This window comes from Bos javanicus, chromosome 5 (genome assembly GCF_032452875.1).
Source record: "Bos javanicus breed banteng chromosome 5, ARS-OSU_banteng_1.0, whole genome shotgun sequence".
Classification (NCBI taxonomy): Eukaryota; Metazoa; Chordata; class Mammalia; order Artiodactyla; family Bovidae; genus Bos; species Bos javanicus.
The window spans coordinates 35345921-35366594 of record NC_083872.1 but is presented as its reverse complement, the minus strand read 5'-3'; the positions used below and the strand labels follow the sequence as shown (position 1 = coordinate 35366594).

The 20674-nt window shown below is 39.3% G+C and overlaps 1 protein-coding gene across 3 annotated transcripts in view; it reads left to right on the top strand.

The window, feature by feature from the left end:
- Positions 1-18530, top strand: part of ANO6 (anoctamin 6) — a 236144-nt gene extending 217614 nt beyond the window's left edge. For 2 of the 3 annotated variants that reach the window (XM_061416383.1, XM_061416382.1), the window contains 4 exons: positions 3211-3416; positions 7684-7883; positions 9824-9929; positions 15421-18530. In XM_061416383.1, coding sequence (XP_061272367.1) covers positions 3211-3416; positions 7684-7883; positions 9824-9929; positions 15421-15630 — 722 coding nt within the window. In that variant the 3' untranslated portion in view covers positions 15631-18530. Of the gene's footprint in view, positions 1-3210; positions 3417-7683; positions 7884-9823; positions 9930-15420 lie in introns of those variants that run through there. The other variant, XM_061416384.1, reaches the window with a different exon arrangement.
- Positions 18531-20674: the final 2144 nt, after the last annotated feature.

Genomic DNA, 20674 nt, shown 5'->3' with positions numbered 1-20674 from the left:
AGACAGATTTGATAGGTGTTACAGAGACGACTAGTGTGGCAGGTAAGGAATAGAATTGTTGAGATAACTTCCAGGAGACTGAACACAAGTCTCCTGGATGGAATACAAGGAGAGGAGCTGGTTTTGAGGAAACAGTTCTAAGTTGGATATTTTGACCGTGAGGTGTCTATGAGACATCAGAGAGGTGAGGTCCATTATTAAGTTGGTTTCACCAGTCAGGAGCTAAGACAAGCTATTGCTGAGGCCATTGGGATGATTCAGGCCTGCCAAGTGGAGAGTGGAGGCCCTGGAGAAAGGGGGCATTTAAAGGGTAAAGTGTGGGAAAGAAATCCACGAAGAGAAGAACAGCAGAACAGTTGGGAGAAAACTAGCGGAGACTTGTGTGAACAAAGAGACATCTATAACCTTACTTGAGAGGGATATGAACATTGACTAAAAGGAGCATAATGAAAATGGACAGGGAGGAAAAAAACAAGAGCTCAAGGCCCCATAATTGCTAGGACTATGGGGAAAAATATAAGAAGCACTATAGTTAGTCTTTAAAAATATGTGTTGTGGGAGGAGGGGTACAAAAGGGAGGGGGCAAATGTATACCTATGGCCGATGCGTGTTGATGTATGGCAAAAAGCCATCACAATATTGTAAAGTAATTATCCAGCAGTTAAAATTAAAATGTGTGTGTGTATGTACGTATGTATATATGTACACACACACTTCTACCTTGGTTTTTAAAAATTATTTGAGTAGACAAAAATCAACAGGGAAAAACATTCCACAGAGAAGAAAATATTTGGCCATGTCAAAAGCTGCCTGGGGTGGGAGAGAACTGCCTAGTAATCATAAACAAGGACTGAATTGTACATTGGCTTTGGCGTGTGCAGCCACCAACAGAGTGAGCAAGACGAGTCTCAGTGCCATGGTGAGGGCCGCAGAAGACGTAGAGCTTGGAACGGCAGAGAAATAATCAATGTTGGGACTTCTTCAAGAAACGTGACTTATAAATAAAAAAGAAAGCATATCAGAGGGCAGTTCAGGATCATGAGCAAGTTTCAGGCGAGGGTTATTTTTGTTTTTTCGATGGATGTTTTTTGCCTTGCTACTTTGATAGGCCTTGGTTGTTCTTGGTTTCAAAAGTTGTTTAGAAAGTTCCTCTCACCTGAATATCAGAAGAGATTAAACCATCTTGGTTTTTTCTGCCTTTTTTTTTTTTTTTTTAGTTAAAAAAAAAAGTTTAATCCATCTGGAATTCCTTTTGATATCAAGAGTGAAGACTCCATACCAGCTCTTCTAATGATTTAGCTAATTACTTCAATACTTGAATCTAATGATTTGAAACATCATTTTTATAATATATTGAAATCCCATGAATATCTCCATATGTTCTTGAAATTTATTCTATTTAATTCGTACTGTCTGTTAATGCACTAGTTTTGAATTGTTTCCATTGCCATAGCTTTATAATATACATTAATATCTGTTAGAGGTGGTCCTATTTTATCCTTTTGCAGAAATGTCCCTAATACTGTTACTTTAAACATCCCTCCACATTATTTCACTTTGGTACTTGTATACATTTTTTGAAGAACTTTAGTCTCAACTTTCAGCTTTTGTTCCTTAAATCCACTTGGAAGTATTAACTAAATTTGCATTCAAATTCTAAATTTTATTTTTGGGGAAGGAATTTAATATGTCCCCAAACTTGAATCTTCCCAATTAAGAGTATGGTGTATCATACCATTCATTCATCATTACTTGTTTTTCTCTATTTTTAAGTCAGTTATCATACCATCTTAACATTTCTCACTAATTTATTTCTAAGTAGTCTGTGCCTTTGTTCTCATTATAAACTGTGTTTTTCTCTTTTGGATTTTTAACTGGATTTGTTGCTAATAAAGTCCTAATTTCTGACTTCTCTTGAGTATGAAGGGGACCTGGCAGCATGGGGCCCTCATTCCAATACGGTACCTTCATTAGGACATCCACTTGCCACTTTGCCAGTTACTGTACCCATGCCACACATTCTGTTACTTGCCTGGCCCCTGGAGGCAGATGAGTTCCTTTAGGGTTGGGTGAGTCATGGGTGTTGGCATCACTGTGGGTGCCACGCTCTGTGATGTCCCCAGCTGTGGTCCTTGCCTGTCTGATTTCCCTGAATACAGTGGCACCTGCCTGGCCTGTAGATCCGCCAAGTCTTTCCAACCCTGACTGCTTTTCTGCAATACATTCTGGCCTCTCAGATCAGAAGCAAATGTCAGCTTCTCCTACCCAGCTATACCTCCACAGTCCTGCCCTTCTTAGCCAGAGTGGTCCATGCCCCTTGGCTGAGCAGTAGTCCTAAAGGGGCTGCAAATTTTCCTCTCATCCACTGTCTCGGTTACAAATACCTATGGTAGTTTACTTCAAAGGTCTGCCAGTTAGATCCCTGGCCTTATCACAGCTCACTGCTCCCTCCCTGTGGTCCAGCCCCTCTGCCCCCCCAGATCTCTGCTGCCCACCTATAGCAAAGCCACATAGGTTTCAGACAAAGAGAAAAGAATCTCTAAGCCACCAGCACAATTTTAACTTACTGGGACCACACACACTGCCACAATATCAAAATAAAAGCTCCTGAAGGATTATATTTTGACTTATTAAGACACTTATTGCATACATTTCCATGATTTGTAGTATCACAAATTCTCAGAGTGTGCTGCCCTTGCATTCACAGACTCAGGGGAGCTTGCTCATTTGCCTATTTTCCGTATATTTCCTCCAACATTCTCTAAACATTCTCCCAAAGGTACATTTCTTATTTCTTTTTAACTTTAGATATTTCCACAATATCCCTTTTCTTTCTTTTTCTTTTTTTTTTAATCCTAAATCACAAATCCTCTCCCAACATTCTATTTCTACACTGGGAATGAATAATTTACTTAAAGTGCCCCAGGTTTATTGCCAACAAGTAATTGTGGTTGATTAAAGATTTTTAAATATGTTATTCCTATTGTGTATATTTGTGAAGTAAACAGGCTATATTTAGACTTCTTTCCGGAGACTTTATATTTGTCTTTTGTTTTGATTCTTTCACTGTTGAACATTATTATTACCATGAAAGTCTTTTCTCTTTGGGATTGAGTTCACTGTTTGCCTTTCTCTTTATAAGAGTAAAGGAATACGTGTTGTCCTTCCATCCATCCACCACTCCATGATGTGTGTCCGTTCCATTGACAGTTATTCAGTTTGGGTTCGTCACCTTATTTGTGGCCTCTTTTCCACTGGCCCCTCTGTTGGCTCTGGTGAACAATATATTGGAAATAAGAGTGGACGCGTGGAAACTGACTACCCAGTATAGACGCATGGTGCCAGAAAAAGCCCAGGACATCGGAGCATGGCAGCCCATCATGCAAGGAATAGCAATTCTGGCTGTGGTGACCAATGTGAGTAAATAGGCTTCGCAGGGTAAAAACCTTGAAAAGTCCAAAACTGCATTAGTGTTGCTGCCTAAGGAGTCCAGTGTTTGGTATTTCATAATGTGGAGGAAGACGCTAATACTTTCAATCACATGAACAACATAGTTGCTGTAAATGTAATTGTTATTATTTTTTAATATATTTTGTTTATAATTATTGTTGGTGATTTACAAGACCTCTTACAGAGGCCGTTGCTAACAATAGTGACTATTATGCTTTTGTTGCTCATTTATTAGTTTTATTCAATAGAAACATGGTAATAGTATTAACAGTAGGTACTAACTCTTTTAATCCTTGCATGACTATAAAAGGAATTATCAAATAGTACTTTTATAATGGAAATAGAAATCTATCCATTTAGAGTTTGTAGACCCTAAAATAAGAACAGTCATTCCACCATATTTTACTGTATATTCCAAATTATCAATTCAAACTAGTAACTACTTGATGAAGAAGTATGTGCTTTGTGCATTCCCCGTCATTCCTTACCTTCCTTGTGTCATGGGACAGAGGTTCTTCAAGGAAGTGGACTTAGGGCAGGTTCCAACTCTCCTCCTCGCCCCACCCTTGGTCTTCGCTGTCCAGTGTTAGTCATTAGCTAAGCACCTTCGTGTCCTGCATGTGTCTGAGTGATGAGAGAATAGAACTCACTTGTTGCAGTCTGTACTGATTATGGACCAGTCTGAACGGTCTGTCTACTTCCCTACTGCTGCCCCCACAGGTCGGCAGGGAGCTGTCAAGCAGAGCAGTTCGCAGTGCCAGCCCATCAGGGAACCTCCTTCCCCAGAAATATCCAGACACTCAAGGTTATTTCCTGCCTTATTCCATTGCCAATTTCACTCCCAGGTTAACAAAATAATATTCCAGTTTTAACTTCTTAATCAAGTCCCACTTGCCTTGAGTCCCCTGCCTTTTCCCACAAGCCCTTGTAGAAAGAGAAAAGAGTCTGGCAGTGCCTGTGAGTCAGGCTCCCAGCTGAGGGGCGTCTGCCCAGACCTTAACACTTCGGAGCTTCATTTTACAATTTGTAGATTGAATAATTTCCTGTCACATATTTTCAGACTATTATATACCACAAAGGGGGTATGGGGGAATTCAGTGAGTCAGTGCATGGGATGCACAGAGCCTGGTCCTTGGGATATTAGCAGCTACTCTTGTTAATCACCCCTGGAGGAGGGCACGACAAGCCACTCCAGTATTCTTGCCTGGAGAATTCCATGGACAGAGGAGCCTAGTGGGCTACAGTTCATAGGGTCGCAAAGAGGCAGACACAACTGAAGTGATTTAGCACGCATGCATGCACACACTCTGTATCATCTTCATCACACAGCATCATTTACAGCAACTCCATAAGCTTTGCCAGGTGTCGAAACTAGAGGCACAAGAATTTTACAATATGTCACTGTCTAGACCATGGTCACAGTTTTACACAGTAAGTTATGTGGAACCCAGCTTTCACCCCCCAAGAACCCTCAGTTTATTTGGATCACTTGCTGTCTCTCCTTTTTGGAGAAAGTTGGTAAATCACACACACAAAAATAACTGTGAGGTTACATCCATCTCCATTCACCCAAATAGCCCCCACCTTCAGCATCCACCGCGCTGCAAAACAGGCTGATGTTCAGAAATACGACAGTGAGGCCTTTCAAGCTCCACAGTCAGAAAAGTATGAGTCTGTCATGTTCAATATACTATATGACATGAAGCCAGGCTGGAACGTGGAGTTACGTGCTTTAAGGAAATTTTTAGCAACAGGGTTTGGAACTAAAAGGTTTTTGTTTGACCTTCAGCTAACCAGAAAATTCAATTGACTCCTACTCCCCATTACTCAAGCATCCTGTCTTAATTGTATGAGGCACCTTTTCCTCGTCAACCAAGCATGGCTCCTCACCATTAATGCAGATGGAATATTGGCTGTATCTTCAAGGCTGCTCTACCTGCATGTGTGGGTGGGCACACATGTACCCACTGATTGGTTCTACTGGTTCTCATCCAGTAGTTGTTTGTTCTTATAATTCAGGTGCTGGCTTATTATACACTAGAAAAATTGTTTATTCAATTATCAATTAAACTATAGTGACTAGCGTTAGTTGGTCAGTCATGTCCAACTCTTTGCGACCCCATGGACTGTAGCCCACTAGGCTTCTCTGCCCATGGAATTCTCCAGGCAAGAATACTGGAATGGGTTGCCATTCCCTTCTTCAGGGGATCTTCCCGACTCAGGGGTTGAACTCAGGTCTCCCGCATTGCAGGCAGGTTCTTAACCATCTGAGCTACCAGGGAAGCCTAACTAAACTATGGACAGTCCTTTTTTCCGTATTAAGGTGCTAGAGATTCCAAGGTGCAGGTCCGCTTGCATATAATTCTATAAGAATTAAACATGTATTTTATCCCCTCACATACCTAATTTGTGCCTTCCCAACCTCACATGCTCAGTAACAGCTAGCTTTCCATACTAGGGGAACTTTTAGGAAGGAGGAAGAAGAGAACAGCTCCTCAGGATTTGAAAGGGCATCAGGCCAGAGTTTGGTATAAAATCATTCATTTTAAAGCTGCTGGTTCAATAAATAAGCTGAATTGACATTGTTGTGTCATGCCAGAGCATCTGCTATTGACGACCAATTTTAATTTATTTTGATATAAATGGAAAATTGTGTTTGGAACAGCATGGGAAATGAAGCACACTGCATTTATTTGTGCTCTTGCGATGTGTCTTAGAGCAGCTGAATTCAGGAGGAAAAAGTGTCTTGTCAAAAGACAATAGAATTATCTTCCGTATTGGAATTTGCATAGCTTCTTGAAGCACATCTGCAGGTGATTCTGTAAAAAGCTCTAGTTGAGTTAAATGATAACAGGAAATTTTAATCTATTGAACTCTGGGAAAAGTAAAATAGTGTTGCCTTACACCACCACCACCATCACCGACAGGCAAGAATACACACCCAGAGAGACTTTACATCAGAGGAAATGACAAAGCTGGTTCTGGTAGGGGAAATTTTGCAATAGAAAAGCCCCTCAGTTGTTTTTCTTGCTTTGCATGAGATCTTTGTTGGCTTGTGGTCTCACTGTGTCTAAACCATATGTTCAGATGAATACTGTTAAAATCGTGTTGTGCAAAACATGTCTGTTCTTCTGCTTCAGAAATGACTGAAACATCTAGCTTTGTTTACTCACATAGAATTTGGATTGAAGCATATTCATTACTTTCTCCTTCCGTGACACCAGTGTTACATGTTGGAGAGTTTGAAGCCCAAATTTGAACTCTGGAGAGAATTCATGTAATTAATAATAGCTTTAGATCCTAATGAAAGTCTTCCTGACACAGATTCAGATTTAAGACTGATCCATATTTATTCCTTTAATCTGGAAACACACTAAACTCTCTTAAAGTTTTTTGATAACTATAATCTTTCTGTCTTTATCCATTTAACCTTTTGGAATTTGAAAGGCTTAGACACTAAGTCTAACAAAACAGATATCATTGCTTGATTATGTGAATAGAACAATCCCAACACAGTTTCTTGCTACTATATTTTATTGAATAGTAAAGAATTCTTGCTCTCTAATGAAGCAACAGACATAAGTATATACTGAAAGTTTAAATCAGACTGTGGGGTTGAGTTATCTCAACAAGTCAAGATACTATAGGGGAGAAAGTATAAATTTGAAGGAAAATATTTGTTATCAGTTAGTATTCTATTTTTAAGAGACAGTGATTAAAAAAGCAATTTTTATCAATTATTTATCTACAAAGGAATCATATAAAGCCAGATTATTTCCATAATATTGATCTTAGTATTTCACATGCAAAAGGACTTTCTAAATCATAAAAATTATATCAAGTAGTGCTCCAGGGTTGATTGAATTTTATTATATTCTATTTTTAAAAATATATTACATGTAACATATGCAAGTGGCTCTCGAGTTATCCACAATACCCTAGTCTACAATTATTCTTACTGTACTTAAGATACATAATAGGCAACTATCAGGGCTTTGCTTTTGAACTGCAGGTGAACTGCTGGACATTCCCTTCAAAGACCAAAAGCAAACAAACTACTTTAAAGCAGCTGCTCGAAAGTTTTAGGACATTCACTACTTATATCCATTTGACAATTCCTGAATTTTTCATTTAAAAAACTCAACTGATGAAAATGTAATTTTGGCATGTCTGTTAACCCTAGCTATAAAGGCTCTAAATTAATACCCTCTCTACCATTTTCTTCCAACACAGGCCATGATCATTGCATTCACATCAGACATGATCCCCCGCCTGGTGTATTACTGGTCCTTCTCCATCCCGCCATATGGGGACCACCTAGACTACTCAATGGAAGGATACATCAACATAAGCCTCTCCATCTTCAATACTGCCGACTTCAAAAGCAGAGTCAAGGAAAACCCATACGCTGGGTCTAAATATGACACGTGCAGGCAAGTTCTACTTCCAAGTGTTTAAAAATACATGTCTTCTTTTAAAGGACTTTCATTGTAATATCATTCTATTTGGTATTTAAGTGAAGCTGCTAGATTTCTTTTTTCCTCGCTTTCTTTTCAATCAGACTTAAAAAAGTGTAAAATATAAAAGTTACTATAGATTAAGATTAGAACTTTCAAGCCAAACCTTAGGCATCTCCCTTAGGCAGCAAATCTCTAGCTTTCCACCTGTAACCTATTAGACCTGGAAGTTTAATTACTCTTTAGAATTATGTAAAGTAAGAGTAAGCAGATGCAATGTGTGATTCTGAAGAGGCTTTGCTATGTGTAATCTAGAAACATTTATTTGGGGCTTATTTATGGTTTTTTTCATTGTGTTGTAGAGAATGTGAATAGGAGACAGCTTTGAGGAGTTTAAATTTTAAAGTCTTGATTGTATTAAAGGCAGGATTGTATTTTATTTTTTACAAATTGTAAAGTATACCTATAACTTTTTAAAAGATTTGTTTGCTTATTTTTGGCTGTGCTGGACCATCATTGCTGCTGCTGGACTTTCTGTAGCTGCAGCGAATGGTGGCTCCTCCTTGTGGTGTGCAGGCTTCTCGTGGTGGTGGCTTGTCTTATTGCAGAGCACCGTCTCAGACGTTGCGGTGCAGGGACTTAGCTGCTCCATGGCATGTGGGATCTTTCTGGACCAGGAATTGAACCCGTGTCTCCTGCATTGGCAGGCAGATTTTTAACCACTGTACCACCAGGGAAACCCCCATAAGGCACAATGTTAAAATGAGAGTTTCAAATGATTACCGAAAGACTTATTCAGGGGAAAGTCTTACATCTTAGAAATTAAGAAACTCCGAGAGTTCCAAAAAGCAAGATATTTCAGTTGTTACAACTAATATTTTATTCAACCACAACCTGACGGTACTGAATGATGACAAAATAGTATCATCACTTAACAAAGCAATACAGAGACAAAAACAGTTGATACCTCAGCCCAGCCTAGCAGTGTTCTCTAAAAGTATTCCAAAGCTCTCTGCATTGATTTTAATGGCTGATAAGATCAACTGTGGACAGTGTACATCAACTAAGTTATTAATTGATAAGTTTGTTGACTGTATGGTATCGTAGTTTTGTTTTTTTCAATCAAAGTCTAAAACCTAAAGAGACTTTAAAATTTAAACTCCTCAAAGCTGTCTCCTATTCACATTCTCTACAACACAATGAAAAAAACCATAAATAAGCCCCAAATAAATGTTTCTAGATTACACATAGCAAAGTCTCTTCAGAATCACACATTGCATCTGGCTTACTCTTACTGTACATAATTCTAAAGAGTAATTAAACTTCCAGGTCTAATAGGTTACAGGTGGAAAGCTAGAGATTTGCTGCTTAAGGGAGATACACTCAAGCAATAGCATATGATGTCTGACAACAAGGAAATTAGGTAAGAAAACTATAAAAAATAGGTAATATTCTCTGTAGCATGTTTCTGAAAATACGGTAATTTGTTTTAGTTACACTCTTTTGAGGAAGCAGGGATAAATTTTGATATTTCTGTTCTTTTTTTACAAAGATGGAAACCATCATTACCATCTTGTAAGTTACATGAAATATTACTAGAGTAGTTATTTCAGGGTTTTGTCATCAAATTAAACTCCCAGAGAAAATCTGGGCATTCCCCGGTAGCCTCATGGTCATGATGCAGGGCTTTCATTGCTGTGGTTTGCTGTGGTCCCAGGCTCAGTCTCTGGCCAGGGAACTGAGACTCCACATGGCATGGCCAAAAAAAAAAAAAAACAACCCAGAAACCCTTGGAGAAAATTTATGAGATGACCAATTTAAAAGAGTGTTGCATTAAGTATGACCTTTTTAATGGGCCCTTGTTTACTTTTGATTAGAAAGAATGATCTCCTTAAATGTCCCCATCTTTTTTCCAGGTATCGTGATTTCCGGTACCCTCCTGGACACCCACAAGAGTATAAACACAACATCTATTATTGGCATGTGATTGCAGCCAAGCTGGCTTTTATCATTGTCATGGAGGTAAGAAAAGTTCACTTTGAAATAGTTTATAAGGCAGTGTTTTTGCAGACCATTTATTAACTTTTAAGTGTTGTCACTTCTGACTTAAAATACACAATATGTCTTATCTCTTGCTAATAATTATTTCTATAACATTTGTTATATTTGACCTGAGAATACCCATAATGCTCTCAGTAATTAAATCAAGTTGGTTATCTGCTGTAAAGTTAAAAACATGTGGGCTTGCTGCTGCTGCTAAGTCAATCCAGTCGTGTCCGACTCTGTGCAACCCCATAGACCGCAGCCCACCAGGCTCCCCTGTCCCTGGGATTCTCCAGGCAAGAACACTGGAGTGGGTTGCCATTTCCTTCTCCAATGCATAAAAGTGAAAAGTGAAAGTGAAGTCACTCAGTTGTGTCCGACTCTTAGCGACCCCATGGACTGCAGCCTACTAGGCTCCTCCATCCATGGGATTTTCCAGGCAAGAGTACTGGAGTGGGCTGCCATTGCCTTCTCTGGCATGTGGGCTTAGGGAGACTCAGTTCCTTTCAGTTCAGTATTAATTGAAGGCCTTTTTATTTGGGGAACTGGGCTCTGTATTAGGCTATGAAGAAGTTTATTCAAGATAAGTAAGATATCTTCCTGGAGAAACTTTTATGGCTATAATAGTTTATTTGTATTGCATTTTCACACTATACCTTCTTAGAATAGTTTTTTACATCCCTGAAATTTACCAGCTCTGAAAAATACTAAGGCAGCTATTCAATTTGAAATTGATCTAGCCAACTTTACTTCTTACACTGAGTGAATAACTACTACTACATTCTAAAGGTTCATAAGTTACTTGATTGGTGTGGTCAGTTAGGATTTCGTTTAACTGCAAGAAACAAAAAAAACCCATCTACAGTGGCTTAAACAAGTAAGAGTTGATTTTTTTCCCACATAGCAGATTTCACTGGAAGCAGGTGGGTACTCCTGGATCAATTCCGAATCCCTGGTGTAAGGAATGCATCTGTCTTCTGTAGGCTTACTTTCATTATATGTCACTCTGTGGTTGTAATATGACTACCACAACTCCAAATAACACATTTATGTTCTAGGCAGGAAGAAGGAAAAATGGTGATGCTAGCCATACCTGTTCCTATGTTAGGAAAGAAAAAGTTTTGCCAGAAGCCCCTGGAGCAGACCTTCACCTGCATCTCACTGACTAGAACTAAGCGCATGGTTCCTCTTAGCAGCTAAACAGGCTGAAACAGGAGGTATTTGGTTTGGGGACAGGCTACTTGGCCTAGATAATTTTTCTAGTATTTTTTTAAATAGTTATCAAAAATTAACTGAGGAAAGTAGTTCATTAGTTTACTGTATCACAAGTAGAGTGCAGTGTCTGATATGTTGACAAGAGTTACTAGTTTATATTCAAATATGTAGTTGCCAGTGTTTAGACGGCTCCATTTGATATCATGATGGACTGGATACTGTGAGGGGCCATCTCACTATAAAACATTTAGAACCAGCTAGAAACATAATTTCCTTTGCAGTTTTAAGCTTACTAGAAGGAAAGAGAATATAAAAAGAGGAAAAAAAGATAATGGCTTAAGATAGAGTAGTGAGCACCTCTGAAGTCCAGGAGTGCTCTGAGAACAAGTTCTGTTATTAGGCCTCCAACTAAAGGTTCAAAGAGACCAAGCCTTGGGTCAGAGTGAGCCAGAAGAGCTGAACTTCAGACCCTTAGATTCAGCCAGGGACCACACAAAAGGCTAGATTTGTCTCAGAGCAGTTGGAAATGTACATCTTCTCTGAAGAAAAGTATCCTTAATTTAGACCTCAGTTTTTTTCCCCAGATTGGGATAAGCAAATATGAACTAATTATCAACAATTAACAATGACAAAGGGAAAATTTTAAATAATAAAATGAATGAGATTTAGCCAATAAAACCTGAGAAAACTGATTGGGACTCTCAGGAACTCTTAAGAGTTTGAATTATCAGATAAGGAATATATATTAACTGTATATGAAAACGTTTAAATAAATGACCAAGCCAAAATGAACAATAAGAAACTATAAAAAATTACAAGGCAATTTTGGAAAGTAATTAAATAGAACTTTTAGAAATATAGATAGTTGTTGAAATGAAAATATTCACATACAGATAAAACAGAAGTTTCAGTTCAGTTCAGTTCAGTCGCTCAGTCATGTGCGACTCTTTGCGACCCCATGAATCGCAGCACACCAGGCCTCCCTGTCCATCACCAACTCCCAGAGTTCACTCAGACTCGTGTCCATAGAGTCAGTGATGCCATCCAGCCATCTCATCCTCTGTCGTCCCCTTCTCCTCCTGCCCCCAATCCCTCCCAGCATCAGAGTCTTTTCCAATGAGTCAACTCCGCATGAGGTGGCCAAAGAACCGGAGTTTCAGCTTTAGCATCATTCCCTCCAAAGAACACCCAGGGCTGATCTCCTTCAGAATGGACTGGTTGGATCTCCTTGCAGTCCAAGGGACTCTTCAAGAGTCTTCTCCAACACCACAGTTCAAAAGCATCAATTCTTCTGCGCTCAGCTTGAGAGAATTAGTGAAATGAAAGACCGATCTGAAAAAAATTGTCACTAGCACATCACAGAAAGATACGGAAATACAAAAAAAGAAGTTAAGTGATATGGAAGACAGAAGGAGAAAAGCTAACTTTCAAAAAAAGTCAAAAAAAGGATAATGGAGAAGTACTAGCTGAAGAAGCCCACATTTATTTTGCATGCATTGTAAGGAAAACACATCACACCTATGAGAAGATCTTATGTAACCAGAGAAAAAAAGATGACAAAGAAAGTTCAGGTTAGAATGAGAGTAGACTTTTTAACAACAGCATAGAAGCCAGAAGAGAGGGGTCTAATATCTTCAAAATGCTAAAGATGGTAACGTAAACTCCAGTGATAGCAAAACTTTGAGTAACTGGAAAATTTGACCACAGTGAAAACACCAGGCCAGGCTTTCTAGGAGAATGATACCAAACTTTCTACAATACTTTATTTCAATCTTATACAAACTCCTCCAGAGATCAGGTGGAAAGTTAGAGGAAATACTCTCCATCTCCTTTTAGATACTAGAATCAGACAATAGAATGAGAAAGGGAAATTATAAGTTAGTCTTACTCAATACATAAAATGCAAAGGTCTTTTTAAAATGTGCAGACTGAATCTAGCAACATATTTTCAAAAGATAACATCATACCACATTGGCTTTGTCCCAGAAACACAAGCGTGGTTTAATAGAAAATACTCATATCCATAAATATTACCTACCTCAGAAATAAATGGGGGGAAATAAACCTAACTAAATCTCTTTCTGACTTCAGTTTTTGCCTTATTACTACTATATGATTTCTATCATTCACACTCACTAATCTCTCTCTCATCTCAAAATACTCATTTTTCACACCACCTAACTTAAAGAAACATTTGACACAACTGATCACTCCTCCTTGAAAGTCTTCCTCACTTGGCTCCCAGGAACACACATGTATTGCCTTCCCTCCTACCTCACTAGGCAGTCCCATTTTTAGCTTCTTTGCCAGCCCTTCCTTTTCTTCTTAATGATCCTGGAGCTCATTCCTTAGTTGTCTTTTCTCTTTACTCACAGCCTTGGTGATTTCATGCAGTCTGCAGACTTTAAGTGCTATCTGTATGCCTGTGATTCATTAATGGATATCCCCGGAAAACCTCTCTACTGAGTTCAACCCATCAATCCAACTGCATACTTGACCTTTCTGCGTGGATATCTAACAGATACCTCAAATCTACTGCCCTAGATTCCCATATTTTCTTAAATCCACTCAATATTCTCCCCCTACCCTGCTCTAAATCTGTTCTGTCCACAGTTTCTGCCCCTCCCCTCAATTATGGCAGTTCATCTGAACAGTTGCTCAGGCCAGAATTCTTGAATCCCCGCTTGTTTTCTCTCTGTCACTTATTTCACATCCAATCCTGTTAGCTTTTGCTTTGAAATATGTCACAAATCTGACCACTTCTTACCAGCTTTGCAGCTGCCCCCAAGTTGGAGCCACCATCATTTCTTGCTCAAATTAGGGCAGCAGTCTACTAATTGGACTCCCTGTTGTCTTCACAGCTCACTTCAAGTAAAAGCCAAAGTCCTTATAATAGCATTCAAAGCCCAGCACAATCTAGCCACGCTCTATTACTTCCCTGATGGTAACTCACTCAGCCTCCCTGGAATACACCCAGTAGGCTTCCCCCATGTGGACTCTGTGCTAGGTATTCCCTCTGCCTAAAATGTCTTTTCTCCTGATGTTTAACTTCCTAACTTCCTTAAAGTCTTTGCTCAGTGGGGCTTGTCTAAACTGATCTACATAAAATCTATATAAACTTTATCTCCCACCATAACACTCTTCATAACTGTTACTCTGCTTTACTTAGCTTATATCTCTTGTTTTCCCCATAGTTCTTACACATTTTAAGGCTATGTGTAATTTATTTGTTCTTAATTATGTCTATTCTGTATTATCTCTGTCCTCTTGCTAGGTTAGGGTTTTTGAATGGTGCATAAATAAAAAGGTTTTCAAGCTCATTAGTCATCAGGGAAATGTGAGGAAAGCTCAAAGTGAAATAAAGTTCATTGCATAGCCATCATGTTCACTTGAAAAAAAAAGAAGTGATGATAATAAGTGCAGACAACACTGCAGAGTGACTGAAATCACCACACACTGCTGGCGGTAGTGCCGCTGTTGTGGAAATATTTGGTACCATCTTGTAAAATCGAACATTCATGTAACGTAGGGTCTCAGCAGTTGCACCCCAGCTGCAGCTCTTGAGAAACTCTCACAGGTATTCTCCAGAACCCAAGTGTATGAGTGTTCCCAACATCATTGTTTCTAATCCAAAACCTAGGAACTAGAGCAATACCTTTTGATAGCGGAACAAATAAAGTATTTTTGCACAGTGGAATGTTATAAAGAAGTGAAAATGGACTATAGTTATACATAGTAATGTTGATGAATCTTAAAAATTAACTTTGAATGGAAAAAAGCAATTTTCAAAAGATTATACCATACAGTATCATTACTGTTTTCATAAGGCTTAAAGTGAGTAAAACTAAACAAGATGTTCTTTGGGGGATATATACATACTTTGTTAAACTATTCAAAAATAAATGAAAATGATCTACATATACTCAGATAGGTTAGTGTTTACCTTTGGGGATGAGGCCTGGGAATAAGACAGGAAAGAAACACACATAAAAATGTCATAACATCATCTGTGCCATGGTGAACGTTCTAGATGTTAGGGAGATATATTCTTCTCTACATAGCAAATAGTATGGTTGAAATTTATGAAGTAACAGAATGTAGATCCATGGCAGAACCACACCATGGAGGTAGAGCTTGAACACCTACCACCCTGCCTGATACACTGCTGTAACGACCGGCAAAAATAAATGGAAGAGACTCTGTGTTCCCCTCCATCTCTTTGTGACTGACTGACATTTTTTTTTCTCTCCCTCAGCATATCATCTATTCTGTGAAGTTCTTCATTTCATATACAATTCCAGATGTATCAAAAAGCACGAAGAGCAAGATCAAGAGAGAAAAATACCTAACCCAGAAGCTTCTTCATGAGAATCACCTCAAAGACATGACCAAAAATATAGGAGTCATAGCTGAGAAGATGATAGGAGCAGTCGTAGATAACAATTTACGACCAAAATCCGATTAAGAGCTTTATGTTCTGAGAAGCACTTTAAAGAATTTAGCTCTGTCAAAATTTACTATGAATCACTAATGAGAATGTTTAAGTTAAATCACTTTGGCAAATAGGAGTCTTAACTATCGCCATTTTCATGCAGATTATTTTTCAGTTTCAGCTAGTGATGCAGGAACTGGAAAATGTAAAATTGAGTTGAAGAAGGGCATAAAACTAATCACCAGAAAGACCAAAAATGTTACTTTTTGGGATAATTTGGAATTTTAATCATACACAGGAATTCTCTTCATGTGCTTAAAGAAACAACATCTAGCAAAGCAGAGTGGAGTTTTTTCCTCATCTGATTATTTTCATTCCTTTCTGTTCTGAAGCACATGATCTTTTTTTATTTTTAGGCACTGTTTTGTTTCTTCACTCTTGCTAGACCTGTTCCAGAGTTATCCTTCCATTACAGTACCATCATTAAAGGCTAGACATGCTAGCTCTTGTGTGATTAAAAATATCTAACACAGAATTCAGTTTGAATGCTGTATTAAGTTGCAGATAGACCCAAGACTTTACAATATTTAGGTGTATTATCATGTTCCTATAGAAAAGGAAACCTCAGGTAATAAGAGGAAATAGTTTCAGTCTTCATCTTGGCCTATCTTTCCGTCTCGGAGAAATACTCTTAATGGATTGAAATGAAGATTGCATTTCTGAGCATATTTGTGCTATTGATCAGAATAATTAATTTACATCCAAAGATACGTTGTATCTTGAAAAAAATGAAATCAAGTGATTAAAATTACATATTTATCAACATAATGGTTTGGAAAAGATGAGCCTATTGAGTTGCCACCAGTTGCCCTTTACTGTTAGATCTAGGAAGTACAGTATTGCAAGGACCCTTGTGATTGGCTCACAGCCATCCTAACAGCACAGTGCTGCGCACGTCAAGAGAACAGCAGGTCTCCTCGGTGTGACCTCACCGTGTTCCTAAGAGGGGTTCTGCACACCCTGGTGTTCAGCCTGCCAAAGCATCTGCCATAGAGAAGGTAGCTCAGCACATCCTCCCTTCTCTTACTTTCTGCCCAGTAACTTGTTTGTAATTGCATGTTTGCACCCGGGGAGTGTTTTTAGGGAGGGAGACGGAGAAACGGGGGGATACCCAGATTATTCCCAAACAAGAAAAGAGACTGGATTTGATTTGAATTTTCAGCCTCCTATCGAGCCAATCAGGCAATTAAGGGTCAAAAAAAACCAATTGGTTTGGTCACAAGCCCTGCTGTCAGCTATAGGTAACTTCCTGTTGAACTCCTGTCCCACTGTGCACATCTTGCCCTCGGTTTATTCAGTTCAGCACACTTTACTGCACTTTACTGCCTTTTGGATGCCTAGCCCTCTATAGGCTCTAGAGAAGACACAGGGCCTGTACCCCTCACCAGTTACTGGTGACAGAGCAGGGCTGGGTGCAGAGAGAGCGTCTGGCATCCCGCTCTCTCTAAATGGGCCACTCGCCACCCATTACGATGCTGCTCAATGCCCAGGTGCCACAGGAGCCGAGGCACTTAGAATCCCAGCAGTGAAGAACAAGGAAACACTTTTCAGTGAGCAAATTGACAGGCTTGCTATAATAGCTGCTATGGCAGCTTCACTCCAGGTCATAGTTCTAAATGCCTGCCATGAATGTTAACAAACCACGGGGGTAAAAAAGTATTAATGTAGGATTCAGCGAAACAGTATTCTGGACTTTTGAATTGTCCCAGTGGATCAGGATCATTTCACTAACTTTCTTGATAATGTTAAGGGTATGTGTGATCAAAGAGTGCTCGTGACAGGCCACATGAGGTCTAGTCACAGAGGGAGCGAGAAATGCATTTCTTCCCAGCGGGGAAGCATTCTCGTCCCTTCCCTGCTCACCTGGGACGCTGCTCCTGAAAGTGGTGCCTCTTCCTCTCGTATTACCTCTTCTCTTCTCTGAAGTGTAGGACTATCTCCTAGTGTTGGATTTGGCAGTTACTCGCTGTTTGTGGAACTATAAACAAGGAAATGTTCTTGCCTTATCTCCTTGTATATAAAATAGAACTTGAATTGTGCATTTCTGTTTTCATAAATCATCTTCATAGTTCAAAATGTGCTTCTGTGGACAGGAGGGAAAAAAACCTCTATGTGTTTAAAGGCAGCAAATGTGAAGTATGACACTGCCAATACTCCCCAGATGGCCAGGTTGCAATGGAGACCTAGGGTCATCTGTGACACCGACGCTGTTCATGTAAGTCTAGTGCTGACTTGCGGGTGATGAACATGTGGGGCTGTGCCTGCAGGCACTGGTGGGCTGGATCTGTAAATGCGAGCAGAGGCAGCCCCCTGGCAAAATGGAGGGGTGTGGCAGTGGACCCATGAAGGGAAAATCTGGCCCTAGACCTGCCCCATGTTAACCACTAGAGAAATTTTACTTTGTATACTTTTGTGATGCCTGTGAATTTTAACAGATCAAAGCATTAGACCAAAATACTCAGGAGATTTTTCTCTAAATATCCCTGATATTTTAGTTATGTCAATAGGATGGGAAAGCTTTCGTTTTTGTTTGAAAACTAAACAAAACCATCTTGCAAACTGTTTATCACTGAAAGTCTTCCCTTATAATTGCACGTGCATCTTGAATTTCAGAAAACAGTAATTCACAATAGGGGAGCAGGACGTGCTCTTTGTTGAAACACTTCTTGTACCGTTTTCTTGTGTCCATATTATATTTTAAGATGTTTGAAAAGTTAAAATGTATGAACAGCTTAAGTAAAACTGAAATATTCATGATGCTTTTCATACACTGTGGCATAAGATGTAAAGTTTGTAATATTTTGCAAATTTCTGTGCATTTTAATATTCTTTTTATAATTATGAGCATTTTAATAAATTCATTTTTAAAACAATACTGTGGCCTACTCTGTATGCAACTGTCATAATGTTTTTAAGAAAGCAAATGTGTATCTGTTTACCGGTTTTATGTCACTCAGATAACATGTGCACTTTTATGTGGCGTATATGTAAAATTATGTTTTTCATAACCTATACTTACTTAAAATATGATTTTTCTGGGGAAAATGGAGGGGTAGGATTTCAGTCAGGGCTTCTGCAGAAATTGCTGGGACTGAGGCCCTCATAGGGCACCAACTGGAGACCAGATGTGCCAGTGTTGCGCTGCATCAGCTAGTAGGAAGAGGTGCTTCCTCTTAAAGGTATAAAGATGCTTCTGCATGCTAAACCCGGAGAAGGCAATAGCACCCCACTCCAGTACTCTTGCCTGGAAAATCCCATGGATGGACGGGCCTGGTAGGCTTCAGTCCATGGGGTCGCGAAGAGTCAGACACGACTGAGCGACTTCACTTTCACTTTTCACTTTGATGCATTGGAGAAGGAAATGGCAACCCACTCCAGTGTTCTTGCCTGGAGAATCCCAGGGACGGGGGAGCCTGGTGGGCTGCCATCTATGGGGTCGCGCAGAGTTGGACTCAACTGAAGCGACTTAGCAACAGCAGCAGCATTCTAAACCTGGGGCATGTCACCTGACATGACGCAGTGTCACCCAGACAGGACACATCTCTAATAAGGCTCAGAAATGTTGTGTTTGGAGCTGCTGTGGCCTTTGAGTACAGAAGGGAAAATTATGGGAAAGAATATAAAGGAATTTTTCATTAGAAAACCAACCTTTTTTTTTTTTAATCCTATAATACAACATAGAATCCAGATTTTAATTCATTCCATCCTTTGATTTTTTTTTTTTTTTTTTTTTTTGGACCAGCTTAAATCTCATTAGGCTTCCAATAAAACTAAGTCAAAAAGTGTCCATAACTGGACAAACAGGGTAAAGTGTTTTCTCTGATTCTTAAATGATGCTCTTGGGACAGGTACAGATGATGTTCTTGTCCCTTCAAATATTTTAAGTCCAGTAAAGGAGCAACTAGAAATTCTTTAGAAGCACCTCCTTCTTATTTGGGGAAAATGGTGAAATCTTCAATAACTGATATCTATGTGACCCCATCAGGTACTCTGCCAGATGTTTGTTTACTTACACATGATCTCACTGCCAACATGATTTTATTACAAGGAAATTTTAAGTAACTTTAAAAAATTATGACAGTACATGATTTAAAAAGAAATATACATGTTCAAAGTAAACAAATGGGACCTCATTAAACTTAAAAGCTTTTTGCACAGCAAAGGAAACTAAAGGCCAGGTGGAAAGTCAACCCTCAGAATGGGAGAAAATAATAGCAAATGAAACAACTGACAAAGGACTAATTTCCAAAATATATAAGCAGCTCATACAACTTGATACCAGAAAAACAAAAGACCCCAATCAAAAGTGGGAAAAGACCTAAATAGACATTTCTCCAAAGAAGACATACAGATGGCTAACAACACATGAAAAGATGCTCAACATCGCTCATTATTAGAGAAATGCAAATTAAAACTATAATGACATATCACCTCACACAAGTCAGAATTCAGTTCAGTTCAGTAGACTCTGTGACCCCATGAACTGCAGCACACCAGGCATCCCTGTCTATCATCAACTCCTGGAGTTGACTCAAACTCATGTCCATTGAGTCAGTGATGCCATCCAACCATCTCATCCTCTGTCATCCCCTTCTCCTCCTGCCTTCAGTCTTTCCCAGCATCAGGGTATCTTGCAATGAGTCATTCACATCCGGTGGCCAAAGTATTGGAGTTTCAGCTTCAACATCAGTCCTTCCAATGAATATTCAGGACTGATCTCCTTTAGGATGAACTGGTTGGATCTCCTTGCAGTCCAAGGGACGCTCAGAGTCTTCTCCAACACTACAGTTCAAAATCATCAATTTTTCAGGGCTCAGCTTTCTTTATATTCCAGCTCTCACATCCATACATGACTACTGGAGAAACCATAACTTTGACTAGATGGACCTTTGTTGGAAAAGTAATGACTCTGCTTTTTAATAAGCTGTCTAGCTTGGCCATAACTTTTCTTCCAAGGAGCAAGCGTCTTTTAATTTAATGGCTGCAGTCACCATCTACAGTGATTGTGGAGCCCCCA